Raw genomic sequence first — 24,323 nt, 5'->3', positions numbered from 1 at the left:
AGACACAGCCTTAGATGAAATCCACTGAAGAGAAAAGAAGACATTAAATCTGTGAAGATCTCAGCAGAGGAGGATTAAACAACTCCACAAACAGCATTACCAGCTTCACTTATTACTAACCAGACTGACTTTATTTCTGTCAAACGTCTACAGAAGTTTTTATTGAGAATTAACAGAGGTTTAAAGGTGCCCTACACTGTTAAAAAAAAAAACGTGAAATTTACGGTAAAAACCCGGCAGCTGTGGTTGCCAGTATTTTACCGTAAAAAATAAGGTAGCAACCTTTTATGTTTTACGGGATTTAAATTTACGGGCAAAAAAACACAATGTAAAAAAAAATAGGGTAGCAACCTTACTTTGAAAAAAAAAAAAAACCTTCAGCAGGATTTAAATGTGTGGTAAAAAAAAAACATCAGCTGTGGTTCCCAGTACTTTACCATAAAAAATACAGTAGGAACCTTTTAGTTTTCACGGGACAACCGTTATATTACATAAACCAATAAATGTTATCATTAAATTTCACTGAAGTATTAAAGTCTGCTTTATATCTTTGCAATATACTGAAACCCATCATAATACCACAAATGGCAAAAAAGAAAAAAAAAACCACGATGATTTAAGTATACCATTTATTTTTCACAAACTGAGGTACATGGTAATATTGAGAAGGTGCACAGTGTCATACACACAAACACAAAACACCATCATGGTGACATACACACGTGACTCCAAATAATGCCATAAACATTCATTAAACAATATATGATGTAATATAAACCAAACAAATATAATATAAACTGATAACAAAAACCAAGAAGAAACATAATTATTTAAATTAAATAGCATGAAATGTGAAGTGTCACACAGGGAATTCTGGGAATGTCCATTTAGAGAAACAACAGGAACAGAAAAAAGAGACGAGCAGAAACACAAGAACTACAACTGACTTCAGCCACAGCCTTAGATGAAATCAACTGAAGATAAAAAACATTAAATCTGTGAAGATCTCAGCAGAGGAGGATTAAACAACTCCACAAACAGCATTACCAGCTTCACTTATTACTAACCAGACTGACTTTATTTCTGTCAGACGCCTACAGTTCTGTTTGAGAATTAACAGAGGTTTAGATGTTGATGATTTATTGTTTCATTTGAGGTCACCATGATGGAGATCAGTGACTGCTTTAGTTGGGGTTTTGACCCTTGACTTTTTAACTTTAGTTTTTCTCTGCCTGCTGTAACTCTGTGTTTATAAGACATGTTGATTATGGCTAGGAAATCAGAGAGAAAATGAATTGTGTGATGGCAGTTGTGAGTCAATAATGGCACACACAGATATCACTGAACTCATTAAAATCCTTCTTTCTGACTTCGGTTTATGTTGTTGGTTAGTGAATCTGCATAAATGCCCTGACTTTTTGATATAATATAAAGGATTTCTTAAAAGTTGTTTAAAAAAAAAAAAAAAAAAATCATTTTTTTAGGCACACACAGATGTCAAGATTCAGTCTATGCATCTCAACAATGGTGAGGAGCAGAATATTAAATTAGGAAAAGTAAATTACATAGACAATTCAGATCATAATTTATTCATACCGCAATGCATGATGGGAGCCATTAATGAGTTGTGATTGGTGGCAGCCACTGCAACATGCTTTATTATTGTCACCATTGTTGAGATTCACAGGCTGATTATTGATGTCTGTGTTTTAAATGAATTTATCTGAAAGTCTTTTGATCAGAACAATGTTTATTAAATATTTTGAATTGTAAGTAAAGTACTGATAATTATAGGCTGAAGAATCACTAAACTGCTGCTAACAAGTTAAACCAAACTATCTCAATAAGTTTCCTTTTACAGATCACAGCATGATTATGTCAAAACATAACCAACACTAGAAGATAACATTTAACTTTGTTCATTTAAATGTTATACATTAATAACTGCAGACAAACAACAGTAAATATTAAAGTAAACATATAATGGTCTAGAGCCCAACTAAAGCAAACACCCATCACCTTAATGGTAACTTACAATTTGTGATTTTCTTCTTCAGTGATTCTGCTTGTTAACATCAGGTGTCTTCAATAATGCTCAATCATCACTAAATTAATCACTTAATTATCTCCTCAGCCCTAAATGCCGCTTCATCTGAAAGCAGGTGATGGCGATTTACTACTAATCAAGGAACCGGCTTTACTGACGAGATGCGCATAACCATATCGCGATTTAAATCGCCCAGCCCTAATTGAGCCTCCAATCAAAACTCATCAGTATCTCCCAGCATGCATTGCAGCAGGAATACATTATGCTGAATTGCCTTAGTATTTTCTTTTATTATTATATCTGCTTTTATTTTTGATGTTGTTTTTGTTGCAGCTTTTTAGTAGCTTGTTTTGTGATGTTCAGAGTTTTATCTGATTATTGTGTTGATTGTCACCGTTGTTGAGATTCATACGCTGAATCTTGATGTCTGTGTTGGTTTAAATCAAGCAGTAGTTTAAATCCTTTATTCTACACCATGTATTTTTAAAGTTCTTCAGATTATCTGTTGCTCATTTACAGAAATATTATACTCAATATGAAATGTTTATTTGTAATATTATAATCAATATTATCACTTCGCTCAAAGTGAGAGATAAGACTCTTTATGAGGTCAGTGAATCAAGCCACAATATGACGATTTTCTCATCATTAACCTGCCATCATCACCTGGTCACATTTTTTCTCTGATTTTCATGCCATAATATTTGTGTTATATAACCACACAGTTAAGGCAGTCAGAGTAAATCTAAAGTTAAAAAGTCAGAGAGCCCAACTAAAGCAAACACTCATCTCCATAATGGTAACTTCAAACTTTATCATTTTCAATAAAACATCAACGTCTAAACCTCTGGTAATTCTCAATAATTAGATTACAGGAAACCACAGCTGGCAGTTTTTTTTTATTTTTTTTATATAAAAGTTCAGTTCAATGTTCAATGCCATAAAACCTAAAATATTACTACCGTATTTTACCGTATAAACTTTAGTTCAGTGGCGTAAAAGCAAAAACAATTCTACCGTATTTTTTACGGTAATGTACTGGCAACCACAGCTGCCGGTTTTTTCCGTAATATTTAGATCACTGCCGTAAAACTAAAATATTACTACCGTATTTTTTACGGTAAATCGCTTTCAACCAGCTGCCAGTTTTTTACCGTAAACTTTAGTTCAATGCCGTAAAACATAAATATTTATACCGTATTTTTTACGGTAAAGTACTGGCAACCAGCTGGCAGTTTTTCACCGTAATTTTTAGTTCGATGATGTAAAACTTTGTAAAATTAGTAAACATTTGCTACCGTATTTTTTACGGTAAGGTACGATAAATGCAACGATACGTTTTTTTTTACAGTGTACTTCCAAAATCCGTACATTTAACAGTATATTAATGTACAATTACATGAAATGTCCCGTGAGAGCTATTACAGTTTTTCACTGTATATAGTAAGGGTGCATACCGTTAAGGAATTAACATTTTTTTTCCGTTGCTTTTTTACAGTTTTTTACTGTTAAAATTACGAACATTTTTAACAGTGTAGAATGGATTATTTTATTATTTTATAATGTTTCCTAGGGTGTCCTTATTAGGGCTGGGCGATTTAAATCGCGATATTGTTATGCGCATCTCATCAGTAAAGCCGGTTCCTTGATTAGTAGTAAATCACCACCACCTGCTTTCAGATGGAGCGGCATTGACTACAAAGAGCCGTAGTTAACTGACAAGCTGAGCCATATCGCATTAATATCGCGGACGTATCGGCAGCGATATTTAATGCGATATGGCTCAGCTTGTCAGTTAACTACGGCTCTTTGTACACAGCGAAACATCCAGTGTTTAATTAACACTCCTGGGAGTGTATGAGTCCACACTCAAGAGTGTTTAAGTTAATGAGATAACTAAGTGCTTAATTTAGTGATGATTGAGCATTATTGAAGACACCTGATGTTAACAAGTAGAATCGCTGAAGAAGAAAATCGCAAATTGTAAGTTACCATTATTGTGATGGGTAGTTGCTTTAGTTGGGCTCTGACCCTTTTATGTATACTTTCAATTTTGTTTGGCTGTTGTATTTGAGTTAAAACTGCCAGTTGAACAAAGAATAAAAAGTGATCTGATGGTGTTGGTTATATTATGACAATCATCATTTGAACTTGATCACTGAACTCATTAACCCTTGTGCATCAATTTAAAAAAGTTACTCATAGGTCCAAAGAGGACAAAAAATGTCCATGTCAAAAAACGGCCATAAAAAGTTGAAGCTTGGGAGAACAGACTTAACTTTGGTATCATTTTAAAGAATACCCTTGGCAGATTATTGCTGAAGTTAAATTTTTTTTATAAGTAAATCCAAAAAAAAGTTATATAGGTTTAAGTTTATGAAAATTATTTATGAATATTATTTTATATAAAATATATATTTTATGAAACAAGTTGAACTCTAAAACGGCTAGAAAATCAAAGCCATAAATCTAAATAAGTTGTGTTCCAAATTTGAGGTTGATATCTCAAAAAATGAGCTTTCAGTAAGATTTTGTTTGGGCGCAGTACCAAACTTTCCCCATTGGATCCCAGCAAAACTCCTCTGGTCACACAGTGATTGGCTTTGTTATTTGCAGTTGAGTTTTTCTCTATCAATACTACAAACACACAAACACATTTTTTTTTATATAACACACATACCAACCACACTCTGACATCCATACCAACACACCCACACAATTATCATTGCATAATTTATCCAGTTGGCTCTATAATAGCTCAAAATTCATGCAGTTAACAGTAACAAAAAAACAAAAACTTACTCATAGGTCCAAAAGGGACAAAAATGTCCATGTCAAAAAACTCTCATAAAAATGTTATGCTTGGGAGCAAATACTTAAGTTTGGTCTCATTTTAAAGATGACCCTTGGCAGATTGTTGTTGAAGTGAAAAAATTGAAAAACGTGCAACCACATTTTTTTTATAGAAGTTTAAGTTTATGAAAAATATTTATGAACATTAAAATTAATATTTTATATAAAATATATACAAGTATTTTGTATAACTAGTGCAACATTTTTTTTTTTTCAAATGAAATGGGGGTGAAATAGTAAAATTACAATAAAAATAGACACCTGTGCCAAAATTAATGCAGTTAACATTAAAAAAAACTAAAAACTTACACATAGGTCCAAAAGGGACAAAAATGTCCAAGTCAAAAAACTCTCATAAAAATGTTATGCTTGGGAGCAAATACTTAAGTTTGGTCTCATTTTAAAGATGACCCTTGGCAGATTGTTGTTGAAGTGAAAAAATTGAAAAACGTGCAACCAAAAAAATGTTATAGAAGTTTAAGTTTATGAAAAATATTTATGAACATTATAATCAATATTTTATATAAAATATATATTTTATAAAACATTTGGAACTCTAAAACTGATATAAATTCAAAGCCATAAATCTAAACAGGTTGTGTTCCGAATTTGAGGATGATATCTCAAAAAATGAGCTTTCAGTAAGATTTTGTTTGGGCGCAGTACCAGACTTTCCCCATTGGATGCCAGCAAAACTCCACTGGTGAACACAGTGATTGGATTTTCGATTTGCAGTTGAGTTTTTCTCTCTCAAATATTACAAGCACACAAACACACTTTTTATTTTATTACACACATACAAACCACACTTAGACATCCATACCAACAAACCCACACAATTATCGTTGCATAATTTATCCAGTTGGCTCTATAATATGCCGAAGCAGAAAACAGGAATAAAGCGAGTATTTGCGTTATAGGCCTAACCTGAAAAAATGGCACCATCTGATAAAAAATGGTAAAAATGTCAATTTTGAAGCCTTGCCAACATAATGAAAGCCTATTAAAAAAGATTGCATCATTTTATAGTTAAACGGCACAGGGATTAAAAAATGCAGTTTTAATGGGTTTCAATGGGGACATTTTTGTCCAAAAGGCGCTGAGAGGAAGTATTTTGTGTAACTAGTGCAAAATAGATTTTTTAAAGGAAATGGTGATGAAATAGTAAAATTCCAATAAAAATACACACCTGTGCCAAATTTTATGCAGTTAGCATTAACACAGGCAAAGTGATCCAAAAAACAAAACTGAAAAGGACAAAAATGTCCTCAAGGATGCACAAGGGTTAAAATCCTTCTTTCTGACTTCGATTTATGTTGTTGGTTACAGCATAACTGTGAATCTGAATAAATGGCCATAATTTTTGATGTAATTTAAAGGATTTCTTAAAAGATGTTAAAAAAAAAATCATTCTTTTAGGCACACACAGATGTCAAGATTCAGTCTATGCATCTCAACAATGGTGAGGAGCAGAATATTCAATGAGGAAAAGTAAATTACATAGACAATTCAGATCATAATTTATTCATACCGCAATGCATGATGGGAGCCATTAATGAGTTGTGATTGGTGGCAGCCACTGCAACATGCTTTATTATTGTCACCATTGTTGAGATTCACAGGCTGATTATTGATGTCTGTGTTTTAAATGAATATGTCTGAATGTCTTTTTGATCAGAACAATGTTTATTAAATTTGAATTATAAGTAAAATACTGATAATCATAGGCTGAAGAATCACAAAACTGCTGCTAACGAGTTAAGCCAAACTATCTCAATATGTTTCCTTTTTCAGATCACAGCATGATTATGTCAAAAAGTAGCCAACACTATAAGATAACATTTTACTTTGTTCAGTTAACTGTTATAAAGCAATAATAGCAGACGAACAACAGTAAATATTAAAGTAAACATATAATGGTCTAGAGCCCAACTAAAGCAAACACCCGTCACCTTAATGGTAACTTACAATTTGTGATTTGCTCCTTCAGTGATTCTGCTTGTTATCATCAGGTGTCTTCAATAATGCTCAATCATCACTAAATTAATCACTTAATTATTTCCTCAGCCCTAAATGCCGCTTCATCTGAAAGCAGGTGATGGCGATTTACTACTAATCAAGGAACCGGCTTTACTGACGAGATGCGTATAACAATATCGCGATTTAAATCGCCCAGCCCTAGTCCTTATAATGTTAGTATGTTTTTTTAGATCAAAATTAGTTATAATTTAGAAATAAAAGGCATATTTCCTAGCCTGATTTCATCCTTTGATTTGAACACTCTGTTTGAAGGGGCGTGTCTGCTGTGAGACTTCAGTGTTGTTGCCCACTGCTGTGATTGGCTGACATGCGTACATATGAAATATCTGGCATTAAATGTAGAGCTATCAGGAAAACTTTTACTATTACAGCTTTTATACGTTTTTACTATTACTGCTATCGGGATACAAATCGTGAGAAGTTTTTTAAGAATTTAGATCTATTCCCGTCACATAAAAGGTTGCAGTGATGAGTCAGACCATTGAGCAGATGACAGCCTGTTGATCGCGTGAATGAAGATCTTATCACTGCAACGCAATTTACTGATGCATAAACAGTGTTGAACGACTTTGAGAGAAAGATTATCTGTCTGAACTTGAACAATTACACATCTGAAATTCACATAACCCACTGGTTCTCCAGAGGCTCGGATGAAGGAGCTAAAAAAATATTTTTGTGTTCATTTGTACATCCAAACACTGAGCAACTGCCATGCTTCATTCGCTCGTTTGCAAGCCACGATGTCTCTCGAGGAAAAAAACAATATTGCGCTGGATCTAAATAACACAGTGTAAATTATCGTTAATAAAATCACTACTTACCGCTTGCGGGAATATAACGTTAGTTGAAATTGCCCCCTTCGTCAGTATGAGACGCCGAGAGAAGCCTGGCTGCTTGATATTGTTCCAGGTTAGAAAAACAGTCCGTGGTGAAATGGGCAGAGCAACTAACAACTTCGAATTAAACTGTAGCGGTATCCGATTATAGATAGATTATAGATAGATCTGCCATTTTCCCTCCTGCTTGTTTCTTCACCTGCAGAACTTCTGATGATTCGGCTGTGCAGTTCCGCCTGGCCTTGAACATGGGCTGGCATATGCACATTTTTAGAGGCGTACATATTAATGATCCCGACTGTTGCGTCACAGTCGGTGTTATGTGGAGATTCGCCTGTTTTTCAGGGGTGTTTTTCAAAAACGATATTTAAATAAGAAAGAGAAAACTATGGTGTTTGAGACTCACTGTATGTCATGTCCATGTACTGAACTCTTGTTATTTAACTATGCCAAGATAAATTCAATTTCACATTCTAGGGCACCTTTAACTCTAATGCGTTTCATTTGAAGTCACCATAACAGTGATTAGTGTTTCAATTAGTCGGGTAATGTTGTTGTTAGAGTATAAATAATATCTATAAAATTATAAAGCTCAAAGTTCAATGCCAAGCGAGATATTTTATTTAACAGAAGTTGACTACATAAAACGGCTCGATTGGACTACACCCCTCTACTTCCTGCATTAGTGACATCACCAGAACCGTGTTTAGACTAACCTCCACCAACAGGAATGCTCCCTCAACTCTACTGGCTACTTGCGCACTTCTTATAACTTAGGCTACTGTGTTTACTCAGCTCTTACGGTGATTTTCTGAAGTAAAACTGACGCTTCATCTTTTGTGTGATGTACAATAAACTTTATTAAACTCATCAGTACATGTTTGATCATCATTCGGACCTGGTCCGAAACAGCAGACTTGTAGGCTGTAAATAAATAATGGATACATACAAGCAGATGACAAATACGTTATAATAACCGTAATTAAACTACTAAACCATACCTGTTTCATCTCTATACAGCACTCTGACTCTGTAGGCATTATTGTCCGACTCGAAATGAACGCCGTTACTGAGAGTTTCTGATATTATCATCATTCCGTGAGATGAATTTGTCCTGACAGACTGAGCGCGAGCTCATGAAGCTCCGCCCCCTGGGTCGCCCAGCAGCACCTCATTTGCATTTAAAGGGCACACACTAAAACAGCTCGTTTTTCTGAGCCCCAAAAAATGTCAATTTAAACATGCTGTAAAAAAATGATCTGTTGGGTATTTTGAGCTCAAACTTCACATACACACTCTGGGGACATCAGAGACTTATTTTACATCTTGTGAAAAGGGGCATATAACGGGACCTTTAATATATCTTTAGTCTTCTTTGGCTGCTGTGACAGTTATAACCCACCTCTGGTTATAACACTCCGAGAGTGTGGGTTATATAAACACTGAGCAATGTTAATTTAACACTGGGGATTTTGCAGTGTAAAATGCTCAATGTGAAAGTGTTTAACGTGGTTCCTTACATGTGTTTGATCCAAGAAGTTTTGGAATTATGAATTATTCATGAGTTAAAATACAAATTTATTTAGAATGTTTTTGTTAAAATTTTGCCAACCCAACATAAACAAACAAAATAAACTGGTCCACCCTCTTACAGATCCTACCAGGAAGTGAGTCAATAAGTCCTATTCGGACGGGACTAGTTTCACAGGGGGTCGTTAGAGAAATTTCTGTTTCACAGACGTACTTTGAGATTTTAATCCTGTCCGAATCTGCCATGTCTGTCTTTTTCTCACACGACCTCTGTAAAAATTCCAGAGCAAATTACCTACTGTTTTTCGTCAAACTCGGCGGTCCTCAGAAAAATCTAATCCCGTCCGAATGCGAATGTCTGTGATTGCCGAAAATGTTTTTTTTCCAAAACGCTTTTTCTTGTGTGTTTTGGTCAACTTGAACTACTGTACAATCTCTCGCTATCACGCCGGTATTCAAGTTTCTGCTTTTTGCGCACCGATAATGGATGTAGATGTGTTCGGTACACTGCGAAGAAATAAAAAAAAATTAAATCAACAAGAGCCAAATCACGTAAACTGTTAAGTCAAGTCAAGTCAACTTTATTTATATAGCGCTTTTCACAATACAGATTGTATCAAAGCAGCTTCACAGTATTAAATAAAATAGTACATCAGTGTTTGTTTCTGATGTAAAACATCCACGATTGGTAATGCTGATCAATAGTATTGTTGAATTGATTAATTAAATTAAGTATCCCCAACTGAGCAAGCCAAAGGCAACAGTGGCAAGGAACCGAAAAACTCCATCAGGTGACCTAATGGAGAAAAAAAAAACCTTGGGAGAACCCAGGCTCAGTCGAGGGCCAGTTCTCCTCTGGCGTTTTAACTGTAAGATTAAAAATATTATATAAATGCCTGGCTGAAGAGATGCGACTTTAATCTAGTTTTAAACTGGGAGAGCGAGTCTGAGCAACGAACAGTATCAGGAAGACTATTCCAGAGTTTTGGAGCTAAATGTGAAAATGATCTCCCTCCTTTGGTTGATCTGGATATCCTAGGTATGACCAAAAGCCTCGAATTTAGTGATCTTAACCCATTTAATCCCAAATTTTTCTCAGACACAAAAATATCCAAATCATGTGTCATTAGTATCCCTTTGAAACAATCAATCATAATTTTTTTAAATTTTCATGGAAAAGTGTGTGAAAAAGTGTGTTTTATGATCGGTCACAATTGTGACCGGTGGGATACTGTGTTGTATCAACCATTGGACAGAGTGAATATAGGTCTATTTGACCTGTGCAGTGTGTTTGTGTGTGTGTGTGTGTGTGTGTGTGTGTGTGTGTGTGTGTGTGTGTGTGTGTGTGTGGGTGTGTGTGTGTGTGTGTGTGTGTGTGTGTGTGTGTGTTTGTTTGTGTGTGTGTTTGTGTGTGCGCGCGCGTGCATAAGAGTGTATAAAATCCTTATAAAATCCTTGAGGCCACGGGATAGTATCTTGAGGCCACGGGATAGTATCTTGAGGTCACGAGATGGTATCTTGAGGCCACGGGATACTATCTGGAGGCCACGGGATACTATCTCGAGGCCACGGGATAGTATCTTGAGGCCACGGGATTGTATCTTGAGGTCACGAGATGGTATCTTGAGGCCACGGGATACTATCTCGAGGCCACGGGATAGTATCTCAAGGCCACGGGATAGTATCTCGAGGCCACGGGATAGTGTCTGGAGGCCACGGGATGTGTCTCGAGGCCACGGGATAGTGTCTCGAGGCCACGGGATAGTGTCTGGAGGCCACGGGATAGTGTCTGGAAGCCACGGGATAGTGTATCGAGGCCACAGGATAGTGTATCGAGGCCACGGGATAGTGTCTGGAGGCCACAGGATAGTGTCTGGAGGCCTCGGGATAGTGTTTGGAGGCCACGGGATAGTGTCTGGAGGCCACGGGATAGTGTCTGGAGGCCACGGGATAGTGTCTGGAGGCCACAGGATAGTGTCTGGAGGCCACAGGATAGTGTCTGCAGGCGTCTGCAGGCCACGGGATAGTGTCTGGAGGCCACGGGATAGTGTCTGGAGGCCACGGGATAGTGTCTGCAGGCCACGGGATAGTGTCTGCAGGCCACGGGATAGTGTCTGGAGGCCTCGGGATAGTGTCTAGAGGCCACGGGATAGTGTCTGCAGGCGTCTGCAGGCCACGGGATAGTGTCTAGAGGCCACGGGATAGTGTCTGGAGGCCACGGGATAGTGTCTGCAGGCCACGGGATAGTGTCTGGAGGCCACGGGATAGTGTCTGCAGGCGTCTGCAGGCCACGGGATAGTGTCTGGAGGCCACGGGATAGTGTCTGGAGGCCACGGGATAGTGTCTGGAGGCCACGGGATAGTGTCTGCAGGCCACGGGATAGTGTCTGCAGGCCACGGGATAGTGTCTGGAGGCCACGGGATAGTGTCTGGAGGCCACGGGATAGTGTCTGGAGGCCACGGGACAGTGTCTGGAGGCCACGGCACAGTGTCTGGAGGCCACGGGATAGTGTCTCGAGGCCACGGGATAGTGTCTCGAGGCCACGGGATAGTGTCTCGAGGCCACGGGATAGCAGGATAGTGTCTCGGGCCACGGGATAGTGTCTCGAGGCCACGGGATAGTGTCTCGAGGCCACGGGATAGCGGGATAGTGTCTCGAGGCCACGGTATAGTGTCTCGAGGCCACGGGATAGTGTCTCGAGGCCACGGGATAGTGTCTGTGTGTAAAATTAGGTAGAAAGTTAGGTAGCAGCAGAAAGTAAGGTAGAACAGTTAGCCTATGTGTATTAGCATGTAGATACAATGGGTTATCCCACCGGTCACTATTGTTGCCGTTGACATGTTTGTGAGTTCTATGACCACATTAAACAACCCACTAAGCAAAATGATGTCCGAAAGACGTCTTTTCAATGTCTTTGTTACAAAAATCGGACGTTGAAAAGACGTCCACTGAGGGTCTAGAATGAAAGTTTTTATGACGTCTTTTTTTGACGTGTTCTGCACGTCCGATATAGACGTTCATCGAACCTTCGTACAAGGTTAAAACTAGTTCAGATGTGGCCATTATGGACATATTTCAACATCATTTATGGTCTCATTTAGACATAATTACTTTGACTATTGCTGTCAGATGATCTTAGTGAGAATTAACAGAGGTTTAGATGTTGATATTTGTTTCATTTGAAGTGTCACCATTGTGGTGATCAGTGTTTGCTTTAGTTGGGCTCTTGGTCCCCTTTCTTTATACTTTAACTTTCCTTTGACTGCTGTAACAGTGTGTTTGTGTAACACAATTGTTGTGGCAGAGAAAGCCTAAAAAAAGTTTGAGGTGTTATCAGCTCAATGTTGATGATGACATAATCATCACAAAATGGGCATCTAATATTGTGTTTAAAGTTTTGTGTTTATATTTGGCATTTATAACCACCAACCTTGTGGAACTGCATTATTGGTGCCAAAAGCATTATAATTATCACTTATTTGAAGGTGTATAAAAAAAGCATGTGCACATGATGTTTTGAGCAAATGTATCATGTAGTCACACACAGACATCAAGATTGCGCTTATGATTCACAACAATGGTGACAATTAAAAAAAAAAAAAAAACATAAAAACTTTCATTCTGGCTCCTTAGTGGACGTCATTTCAACGTCCGATTTTTGTAACAAAGACATTGAAAAGACGTCTTTCGGACATCATTTTGCTTAGTGGGAAAGTTGAGTAATTTCAAATGCATATATCAATACTAGACACCTTAAACATGATGTGTACCAAAAATCTATGTCCTATCTTTATGTTAACATACTTTAATAACCTTTTCTTTGGGAGCTTTCTTGCTGCCATCCTCTTCTCTTGGCGCAAACAGGAAGTAAACAGCTCTGGTCATGTGACAATTTACAGTAAACATGCGACACTGCACATATTTCATTGAGACCCTTTATTATTTCAATATCTGCTGGAAATGCATTGATAGATCATTCAGTAACATTTTTATAGCCTTAGAAATGAAACATTTTTTTACGGTCACTATTTAGCGCGATGGATTATAGGGCGATAGAAGATCGGTTAAATAGACTGGAGCTAAGCCGTTTAGGGCTTTATAAGTCAGTAGCAATACCTTGTAATTAATACGGGACTTTATAGGTAACCAATGTAGTGATGATAAAATTGGCGTTATATGGTCAGATTTTCTTGATCTAGTAAGAACTCTAGCGGCGACATTTTGGACTAACTGTAGCTTGTTTATTGAGGATGCAGGACAACCAGCTAATAAAGCATTACAGTAATCTAATCTCGAGGTCATGAACGCATGAACTAACTTTTCTGCATCAGAAACTGATAGCATATTACGTAGCTTAGCAATATTTCTAAGGTGGAAAAAGGCTGTTTTTGTAACATATGAAATATGATTTTCAAAAGACAAGTTACAATCTAATATAACACCCAGGTCTTTTACTGTAGAGGATAAAGTAACAGGACATCCTACTATGTTAAAGTTGTATTGTAAGAGGTTTACTTGTTAACTTGTATTGTTAAAGGGATACTTCACTTTAAAATGAAAATTCTGTCATCATTTACTCACCCTCAAGGTGTTTCAAACCTGTATGAATTTCCTTCTTCTGCTGCACAGAAAGATAGATATTTTGAAGAATGTCAGTAACCAAACAGTTAACTGGAACCAATGATTTCCATAGTACTTTTTTTTCCTACTATAGTACTACTTTTTTTGTACTATATTTTCGGACTATGAACTGAAGTCAGTGGTTCCAGTTAACTGTTTGGTTACTGACATTCTTCAAAATATCTATCTTTCTGTGCAGCAGAAGAAGGAAATTCATACAGGTTTGAAACAACATGAGGGTGAGTAAATGATGACAGAATTTTAATTTTAAAGTGAAGTATCCCTTTAAGACTGGCTACTGTAATATCAGTTTCAGGTAAGATTACTTTCATTTCTGCACTTAATTACGTAACATGTAAATTATATAAGTTAAAAGTTTTTATTCCAGTGGGTTTATTATAAGAACCCAGTTCTATAAAATCATGATGATAAATGTATGTTTAGTTTTTTTATACTACAATTTTTATAAAATGTTTACAAAACACTATACGTTAGGATGTTTTACTTTATATTTCAAAGTGCTTAATTTTAAAAGTACTTAATTTCAAAATACATTTACACGTGATCTTCTGCAATGCCCACATGTAAAACACAGACGGTAATAAACACAGAGATGTTAGTCCCGTCCGAATCCGTACATGAAATCACAGACGTAGGTTGATAAGAATTGTAACTCAAATGTCGTTTGGAAAACTAGTCCCGTCCGAATAGGGCTATTGTCTCTCTTTTCCTCTCATACTAAAATACATTTATCTTATCAATGTCCCAACAAAACAACAAGTCCACCAACCCATACAGTAAAAGGACTAACAGGATTAAGTGTGCATGCAGATACTATACTAGGAAATTGTATAGAACATGTATTATAAATGGCAACCTTTTATGTTTTAGGACTTGAATTTACAGGCAAAAAGAAAAAAAAAAAGAAAAAAACCCTGTGAAATTTACAGTAAAAAAAAAAAAAAAAAAGTCAGCTTGGTTGCCGGTATTTTAAAAATCAAAAGAATATGGTAGCAACCTTACTTTGGACTTAAATTTACTGCAAAGAAAAAAGAAAAGAAAAAAATCAGCAGAACTTGATGATTGAAGATTCAAATTTCACCATGATGGTGATCAGTGTTTCTTAAGTTGGGCTCTTTCTTGCTTAGTTGGTAAGAAAATCAGAGAGAAAATGATTCAGGTGATGTTGGTTATGAACTGTTTTTTTTATTTTTCCACTTTCCACATTCAAATCAAAAAACAAATGAACTGTTCACAGACCCGACTTCCTGCCGTTACACATTACTACACTTATTTTTAACCAGTATGACTTTATTTCTGTCATACATCTACAGAAGTTGTTATTGAGATGTTTAACTTGAAAATATTTGGTTTGAAATTACCATGATGTTGTTGTGTTGCCAGAAGGCCCAAATATCATAAATTGTAAATTATATATAAAATTGAAATATTTATGGACGATATTTTAGTTGAACGACTCCAGAAAGACCACGCCAGAAAACTTCATAAAGCTAGAGGAAGAAGACAAGCAAGGACCCATCTTCAAGCTGATCTGGCGAGGCAAGCAGATGATAAGAATCATCAGGCAGATGGAAAAATTACATAAAATATTACTTCGTATTGTGAGGGGGTTATGTCAGAGAGTCAATTTAAATTTCCTAATTGTGAAATATCATGCTTTTAATAGAAGCTTGAATCACTTGATGCAAGCTTGCTTTGCAACTGAGGTGTTTGTGGTTTAAATGTCATACTTGCAAAATAAGCTTGAATCTCTAGAAGCATGATACAAGCTTGCTTTGCAACTGAGGTGTTTGTTGTTTCCTTTGATCTCTCTGAATAGAAGAAAGAAATAGGCCCCTTATAGCCTGTGAGGAGGCGAGAGACAGGATGTGGTTTTAACAACTGCAGGTGAAGGAAAGTTTAAATGTATAATAAGCTTTCTATCATATGAGGTATGTATATGTGACCCTGTATCACAAAACGAGTCACAAGTCGCACGGGTATATTTGTGGCAATAGCCAACAATACATTGTATGGGTCAAAATTATCGATTTTTCTTTTATTCCAAAAATCATTGGGATACTAAGTAAAGATCATGTTCCATGAAAATAAATAAATTGTAAATTTCCTACCGTAAATATATAAAACATTTATTTTTGTGAGTGAATGCAGCACAATCGCCAACATAAATGGACAACTTTAAAGGAGATTTTCTCAATGTTTCGATTTTTACATCGATACATCAATGGATAGTTTATTTCTTCAGTCTTAAGTCAATTTCAAAAAACTGACCCATGATGTGACTGGTTTTGTGGTCCAAGTGCTTATGTGCTTTTTGCAAAGAACAGAAAAAGAGATTAGCAGAAACACAAGAACTACAACTGACTTCAGACACAGCCTTAGATGAAATCAGCTGAAGAGAAAAGAAGACATTAAATCTGTGAAGATCTCAGCAGAGGAGGATTAAACAACTCCACAAACAGCATTACCAGCTTCACTTATTACTAACCAGACTGACTTTATCTGTCAGACTTCTACACAAGTTTTATTGAGAATTAACAGAGGTTTAACTCTAATGTGTTTCATAACAGTGATTAGAGTTCTTATTATATCTTTTGTCTTTTTTGGCTGCTGTGACAGGAAGTAAAAGTCATCCTCAGTATTTTGTTCCAATCACCTGGGCTGCGTTCAGCCCCGACAAAACGTTGCACAACGTTTTTTAAACAGAAACGGTGATGCGTTGAACACACTGTTCTGATGACGCAAGAGTTGCAACTATGGCAGCTGAGAAGGCCATTCTTTGTGTTCTTTGTGAGGAATTTTCCGAGCCTGATGAAGTCGGGTGTATATGCCCAATATGCCCAATGTTACAATTACTGCACTTGCCGCCCAGAATAAAAGAGAACATCAATCGAGTGAAGGGATTGCTGAAATGGAAGCACACATCTTACCTAATTCAGACTAAAACACATCTATTTAGCCTCACATACTGACTTTATTTGTAGTTAATACTGTTTTAATAGCCTGTATTTTCTTTCTCATTTTTAGGAAAAGCACTTAATTACCATTGTTTATTTCTATACCAATACACTTGCAATGAAGCTAAAAATATAAACAACTAGGCCTACATCATTATGTTGATATCCTATATTTTTTACAATAAAACTTTCGACAAACATGTCTTCTAATATCCTCAGTTGTTGCGTATACCGAGCTGCATCGAACACATTTGTAAATTACTTTCCTTGAACCCATTGTGCGAGTTCACTTTAATACCGCATGCTTTATATACATGTTGCTGCTGAATGGACTGCAGTTCTGACACACCCACCAAACAAGAGAAAACGTATCTCAAACCCTGTTGCACACCGGTGCACGCCGTTTCCAGGAAACATGACGTTCAACCCGGAAACCGTAGCAAAACGTTGCGCACCGTTTTGAACTTGAACATGCCCCTGGATTTGCTAATTCAGCAGGAGACAGAACTAATTAGTGAAATCAGCTGACTGAGTTCATGGGTGGAATAAACATATGGCAGGACTTCTACTTTCTGACCCCTGGACTATACACCTCTGCAAAAAACATCTAACTGTGGAAAGTTACAGGCCAGTTATTTTACCTTGTAAGGAATTTCTGCATTGTAAGGACAGCCCCAAACTCTTAAGACAGCCCCAATTAAAACCATATAAAAGGGTTTGTTTCTTGTGGCTCGGGGGCCACAATTCGGGTGAAGACCTATACTCGTTTCTGTTATTTTTTTCCTTTTTGAATTTATTGTCTTTGTATTATTCTGAACCTTTTAAAGTAAAACAAAGCCATTTTTTTGTGATTCCAAAATTTTTCAAAACAAGTCTCAAGACTGATTTTTTTCCCAAGAAGTATCTTTACTTTGTTGTAGTTTAGATATTAATACTCAAGTAAACGCTTAGTAAAACGGACTCAGGACTGAACTGGATCGGACACCGCCGAGGACCCTGAAACAACTTCTAGCATCTTTACCTGCAGGTAAGGGCAATTTATGATTGTAATAGGTTATGGTAATGTTGTAGAATGATTTAGAGGTTACAGCGGTATACAAACACAACAATGGAGATCAGTGTTTGCTTTAGTTAGGGTACCCTTGACTTTTTAACATTAGTTTTTCTCTTGCTGCTTGAACTGTGTTTTTGCAAGCCACTCTTGTGTACACACACTGTTTGTGAATGCAGTTTGTTATATTGATTATGATGACAAAATCATCATATAGCTTGCTCATTTACTAATCTCATTCAGAGTTTAATACTGCATCAGAAGTAAACTACAGCAATCAGTTACAGTGTTGAATTTTTTTAACACAACCAAAGAAACAAATCTGCATAATCTTGTAGAAACATAGAGATATCAAAAATCAGCACATGTCTCTCAACAATGGTGGCAATATTTTTATTTTTTTATTTTTTATTTATTCATACTGCAGTGCATGCTTGGAGTTTAATACTATCCTGGAACCCAGCATGAAATCAGCACTATTTCTGAATAAGTGACTGTTCGTTTTTTTTTTTTTTTTTTAAGGGGATACTGGAGGAGTTTTGTGACAGTCAAGAAACTTGACCCTCCCTTCGCCAGCAGTACATTTTTCTATGACCCTCCAAAATGATTGTGAAAAAGGCATGACCCTCCCCGATAATTTATTGATTGCTTCTGTACTGGTTTGCATTAAAATACCAGAGGTGTATATTCCAGGGGTCAGAAAGTAGAAGTCCTGCCATATTTTTATTCCACCCATGACCTCAGTCAGCTGATTTCTATCTCCTGGCTAAAAAAATTCTAATTATCAAATCCAGGTGATTGGAACTGAGGAGGACTTCTACTTTCTGACCCCTGGACTATACACCTCTGGTATTTTAGCGCAAACCAGTACAAAAGTAAAATACACACAATTATCTCTCTCTGACACACACACACTTTATAATAATCTTAAAATGAGAATGTTCTCCATTGGCGCTGACCCGTCGTTCAATATAATCCACTGCTTGTTTGTCTATAGCCTATATTAAAACTGGTATATTTGGGATTCAGTATGCAGTCTGGGCTGTGCGATATGAATAATACATCCCTTCCAACTACCAGAGTTATAATAAAGGAGTCCAGACATTAGAAAAATATAAGTCTACACATTTGTTTTATATTTAATATGAGGGAAATACACACGCGTTATGGACGTGACACAACATTTAGGTAGCAAAATATTTTTTAGTAATTTTAGCGCGTGAACTGGAGCTCATCTCATAAATGAACCGAAACTTAGCGTATAAGGTAGCCTAGTTGCCTCACAGACCAGAGAAATATATCTATAGAAAATATATATCTTTAAACAGAACAATTCAAAACGAAAGAAAACAGACTGCACTCTGCTTAAGTAATCCGTATGAAATGTGCATTTCTCTCTGGCGCGTTCTCTACTGTGAAGATCGTGATTCAGCATCGTCAACTTCATCTTTGCAGCCGACACTTACACAGAAAAAACTTGTTTATTAGTAAACGATTAAAATGTCTCCTTGCTATATGTGACAAATTCATAATCATTACTTTTGCCGGTTCTTTGTGACGGCTTTTAGGTGCTTTATTGGCAGCACCACCCTTACATGTTACATGAACGTCATCACCATGTAATCATCTGCTAGCGATGGGGGGCCGAGACTGAGAGAGCTACATGGAGCTACATGGAAAAATATGCACCAAACAAGCCACTTTGAAATTTCGCTGTTTTCATGAAAACAAAAGTTGGGTGACCCTCCCCCTAGACTAAAAAAGTTGGATGCCTCAACAAAGAATAAAAAGACCCTCCCCTATTTTCCTCCGGTGGTCCATTCCATAAATACCGAACGGTCCCTAACTAAAGTAATTTAAGTACAACATTTGTTGTTCTAATTTAGCAGACTTTAAGTATACCAATTTATAATAAAAGTACAATTGCAGGGTATTTATATTAAGTAATAAATGAATATGTAATTTGTTTGTAGTATACTTAGCATAAAATAAATGTATTTAAAATACATTTTAGTATTTGTTTTCTACTGGGTAGTCTTTGTATCCTTAACATAAAGAGACTTAACATAAAGAGACATTCACATCAAATAGACTGGATTTTGTTACAAAACAAAACTTCTGTTCATTTGATAGTGACATTTTATTTTGTATAGGGAACAACAGCACTTGCATCTGGGTCTAATTCTTCTTGCTTTGTGGGCTCTGAATCATAAAGGTAAGATTTTTTAATTGTATTTTTTATAACGTGTTTACTTTTTAGTAAAATACAATGGCAATCTTAAGACAATTAAATCAAACTAAACATACTTTTAGAAAAATAATAATAATAATTTAGAGTATTTTAGTCTTTTATATTTTTATAACAGTTGCCATTGCTTTTTTAGAACACTGGTTACACTTCTTCTATTTTTTATTTTTTTTAGATGGATACATTTTGGCCAGCAGAAAATCACCTGGAAGGCATTAAAGAATCCATAGATACTCAGGATCTCCCATCAGCCATAAACACAATTAAAAATTACCTTGAAAAGCAAGAGCTTGAAGAACTTACCATTGGTATTACAGGGGAGTCTGGTTCTGGAAAGTCCTCATTTGTCAATGCTTTCAGGGGTTTAGGAGATGAAGATGAGGGCTCTGCAAAACCTGGTGTAGTGGAGACCACTATGAAACCTGAGGTTTATCTTCACCCAAAATACAAAAATGTGAAAGTGTGGGATCTTCCTGGCATTGGAACACCAAACTTCAAAGCCCATGAATACCTCGAACTGGTTAACATTAAACGCTATGATGTATTCATTATCATTGCTTCAGATCGATTTAGGGAATGCCACGCTCAGCTGGCCAAAGAGATCATAGGAATGGGGAAAAAGTTTTATTTTGTTCGTTCTAAGATTGACTCTAGCATTACTGCTGAGAAGAGGAAGGCCAACTTTGACGAGAAAAATACGCTTCGTTCCATCAGAGAGGATTGTGAAAATGGTTGGTCAATGCAGTACTTGGCAATTACAATACGTAAACGTCAAAAACGGCAATCACTGTTCTGTTATATTTTATTATTATATATATTAAAAAAAAAATCTTACATTAAAATATATGATTATACTATACATTATACATATTGTTCATAAATAATAGTCTTCTAATGATATTATTATTTTTTGCTATACTTTACAGGGCTGAGAAAGATCGATGTGAAGGATCCTGTTGTTTTCCTGATCTCTTCCTGGGAGTTGGAAAAGTATGATTTCAATCTGCTGCAGGAGAAGATAGAGAAAGATCTTCCACAGCATAAGAGAGATGTGCTGCTATCAGCTTTGCCAAATATCACGCTGGAGATTAATGAGAAAAAGAAGAAAGCTCAAGAGAAAAATATTGCAAGAGTAGCCTTTCTGTCTGCTTGTGTGGCTGCGGTTCCTCTTCCTGGTCTTTCAGTTGCTGTGGATTTAGCCATTATAACAAAAGAGATTGAAAGGTATTTCAAAGTTTTTGGTCTCGATGATAAATCCTTGCAGAAACTCTGTGAAAGATCTGGGAAGAGCATAGAGCATTTCAAGAGTTTGATGAAGTCGCCACTGCATGGTGGAATAAATCCAGCTTCATTATTCCCCTTGCTGGGTGCTGCATCTCTGGCTCTGGCTGAAGATGCAGTTGAGTATGTTATGAGTCTCATACCCATTCTTGGCACTGTGATAGCCGGAGGAATGTCCTATTGGACAGTCTCAATAATGCTGCACAGAGCTCTGAATGACATAGCAGAGGATGCCAGAAATGTGCTTTTGGATTTAGTGCAGAGTCAGACTGCAGTGTAAACAGAAAGTTATATAATGATGTATAAATTTACATGTGTTTATTTAGCAGCTACTTTTAATATACAAATGCAAACAAATCATTCAAAATGCAAGACTTGATAAGGTCTTACTTACGGAACAAAAATATACGGGAATATACTGCAAAATATAATCAGATATATTATATAATAAATTTCCATATATGGGAAACTAGTGCTTATATTTGTTAATAAACTGCAATATATGCATTGACCATGTATGGCTATATATTCATGTTTTATTCAATATATTGTAATATGTGAACACAATATATTATTCTGTATATTTTCAAATATACTGTTAAACCATTTAATATATTGATCAGCAATGGGCTGTTTCTGAATATCTGTTGCACACAACTTCCTCTTTGAACGATGGGAATGTGTCAGTAAACATTCTAGAAGGGAGTTGATGCTCACAGAAAATGAAGGGATGTCTCGAATGAAGGGACTTTCTATTATACTCTTGACAATGTGGACTATATGCATATCATTTGATACACTTTTTTATTTTGAATATGAAAGCTACACTGTCAAAAATGCTGTCAAATTTACATTAACTTACTGGCAATTTTTACAACTAAAATGTTTTTCTAGATCTGCTGTAGAGCAGAAACAAACTTTGTTTCATTATTTTCCTGTTATCTCTGTAAAGCTGGTTTTAAACAGTCTGTATTGTAAAAAGCGCTATATAAATAAAGGTGAATTGACATCTTAAGGAAGTGGTCTGATTCACTGATGACATCTGAAGTGTAGTCACTGTTCAGAATTGTGTTTTGTAATTTCAATATTGTGCTACTGACCATTAGCCTGGATACCAGACCGAACCCCGCCCACAAAATTTTTTGGTCGGGAAGTTCGGTCTGGACTTGATCCGTTGAGGAGTAATTATGCTCGATCCAGAAATGGTCGGGCCAATCAAATTGTCAGGGTGGGCTTTATACGATGATGGACAGATGATCAACAGTTACGTAATCATCCACGTCACCAAAGAGCGCTTCGTTTACATCAAAGATGACTGCCGCTGGAGAATTGAGATTTCACAAGTTCACACTTACAAATAAGTCAGATAGAATAAATGCGTAGTATATGACGTGCTGTCCGAGGAGAGGGCTCCGGGCTTGGTATTCGTCCCAAACCCAGAGTACTCCCCCCGTATTCCTGGCTGTGGAAGAACAAGTCAAGAGTGATGAGTCGGGGTGGAGGGATGCTGAAAACTGTCAAGTTAGGTGAGTTGACAGAGTGAATATGCTTCCTCTCATGCTGATAGGGTAACGTTAGACATGGTATTGTTTGATGACAAGTTGATTGGATTGATTATTTGCACGTGCTCCTTCCGAACTTTGTTGATGTAGATTCCGCCATCGCGTCTGTTATAGAAGATATCGACAGCGCATTAATTTTAAAGGTTGAACCTGTTGAAAGGTTGAACCAGTTGAACCAGGCAGGAGTCAACAGGTGCACAACAGAGATGCAGGAGACACAGCAGGTCCATCAGAGCGTGACATCGAAGGTTGGTTGACAAGTGAATATACGGAAAAACAGGAAGATTATACGGAAAACAGTTTTATTTAGATCAGTAAAGATATTGCAAAAGTATAGATAGCATGGCTGGAAATGTATGATGTATCAAAATGATTTGTGTTGTAATTTACACAGAAATCTCGAATAATATTCATTCTGTCAGACAAAACCAAGGCATCTTTGTTATATTGTCACTTCACAGACATGGCTGACCCATTCACAGATGGCAGCGAGGCAGAGTCAAGTGCTGTTGCTGAATCTGATGCTGCCTCATCCCTGCCAAAACCGCCTAGAGGTATTGTACATGATTAAAGTTTTTCTGAATTTCTTTGTTATGATTATTATTATTTATTTAGTATATTCCCTTTTCATATTTGATCCATGTATTTTTGTCTTTTTCCTGATTTCAAACTAAAATGAATAAATACAATAAACATCAACTAATTTTTACAAACTATTCCATGGATGGAATTCAGAATAAATTCAAAGAATGTGTTTCCATTTCATATAGACAGAAGGACTCGGAAGAGGGACAGGGACACGTCGGTTGAGAGGATGCTGCTTCAGACATTGCCGACACCAGCCCCAGCCGCAGCTCCATCCACAGAGGATGAGCTTTTCTTCCAAAGCCTGCTTCCTTCCTTACAACGGTTGCCTCAACAACAAAAAGAATTTGTTAAATTTCAGATTCATAAATTGATTTATGAATCAAACACCGTGACACTGAATGTGGAGCCAGTATAAGGTTGGTAACCATTGCAAGGAAGGAAGTAGGCTTTGTCTGTTTTTTTATACAGTACGTTTAAATAATTTGCTCACCTCAAAAATGAAATTTCCTGCTAATTTACTCACCCTAATGTCACCCAAGATGTTCATGTCTTTCTTTCTTCAGTGAAAAAGAAATAAATTTTTTTTGGAGAAATCAATTTGAGAAATTAATAAAGAGTAATTAATTTTAAAGCTTAAAATTTATTTTCCACTGAGGAAAGAAAGACATGAACATCTTGGATGGCATTGG

General features: G+C 36.5%; 2 protein-coding genes across 3 annotated transcripts in view; both read left to right on the top strand.

Moving 5' to 3' along the window:
- The window catches only part of myadml2 (myeloid associated differentiation marker like 2), a 235,087-nt gene that overhangs the window by 40,747 nt on the left and 170,017 nt on the right, over window positions 1-24,323 (top strand). The window lies entirely within an intron of this gene.
- On the top strand, window positions 17,638-22,497 carry LOC307166757 (interferon-inducible GTPase 5-like). Of its 2 annotated transcripts, XM_079885392.1 has the most exons (5): window positions 17,638-17,931; window positions 18,478-18,573; window positions 20,109-20,170; window positions 20,379-20,934; window positions 21,130-22,497. In XM_079885392.1, the coding sequence occupies exons 4-5, from the start codon at window positions 20,379-20,381 to the stop codon at window positions 21,762-21,764; spliced, it is 1,191 nt and encodes a 396-aa protein (XP_079741518.1). In that variant the 5' UTR covers window positions 17,638-17,931; window positions 18,478-18,573; window positions 20,109-20,170; the 3' UTR covers window positions 21,765-22,497. The 2 variants fall into 2 exon arrangements, with proteins under 2 accessions (XP_079741518.1, XP_079741517.1); XM_079885391.1 differs by lacking the exon at window positions 18,478-18,573 and having other exon boundaries at window positions 17,639-17,931.

The sequence above is a fragment of the Squalius cephalus genome, assembly GCF_949319135.1.
Source record: "Squalius cephalus genome assembly, chromosome: 1".
Taxonomy (NCBI): Eukaryota; Metazoa; Chordata; class Actinopteri; order Cypriniformes; family Leuciscidae; genus Squalius; species Squalius cephalus.
This window is presented reverse-complemented; position numbering and strand designations above follow the sequence as displayed.

Bases quoted from the DNA above. Each gene is read 5' to 3' on its own strand.
- LOC307166757 (XM_079885392.1), top strand. From the start codon at position 20,379: ATGGATACATTTTGGCCAGCAGAAAATCACCTGGAAGGCATTAAAGAA. The intron at 20,935-21,129 runs GTTGGTCAATGC...TATACTTTACAG, and splicing joins CAGAGAGGATTGTGAAAATG to GGCTGAGAAAGATCGATGTG.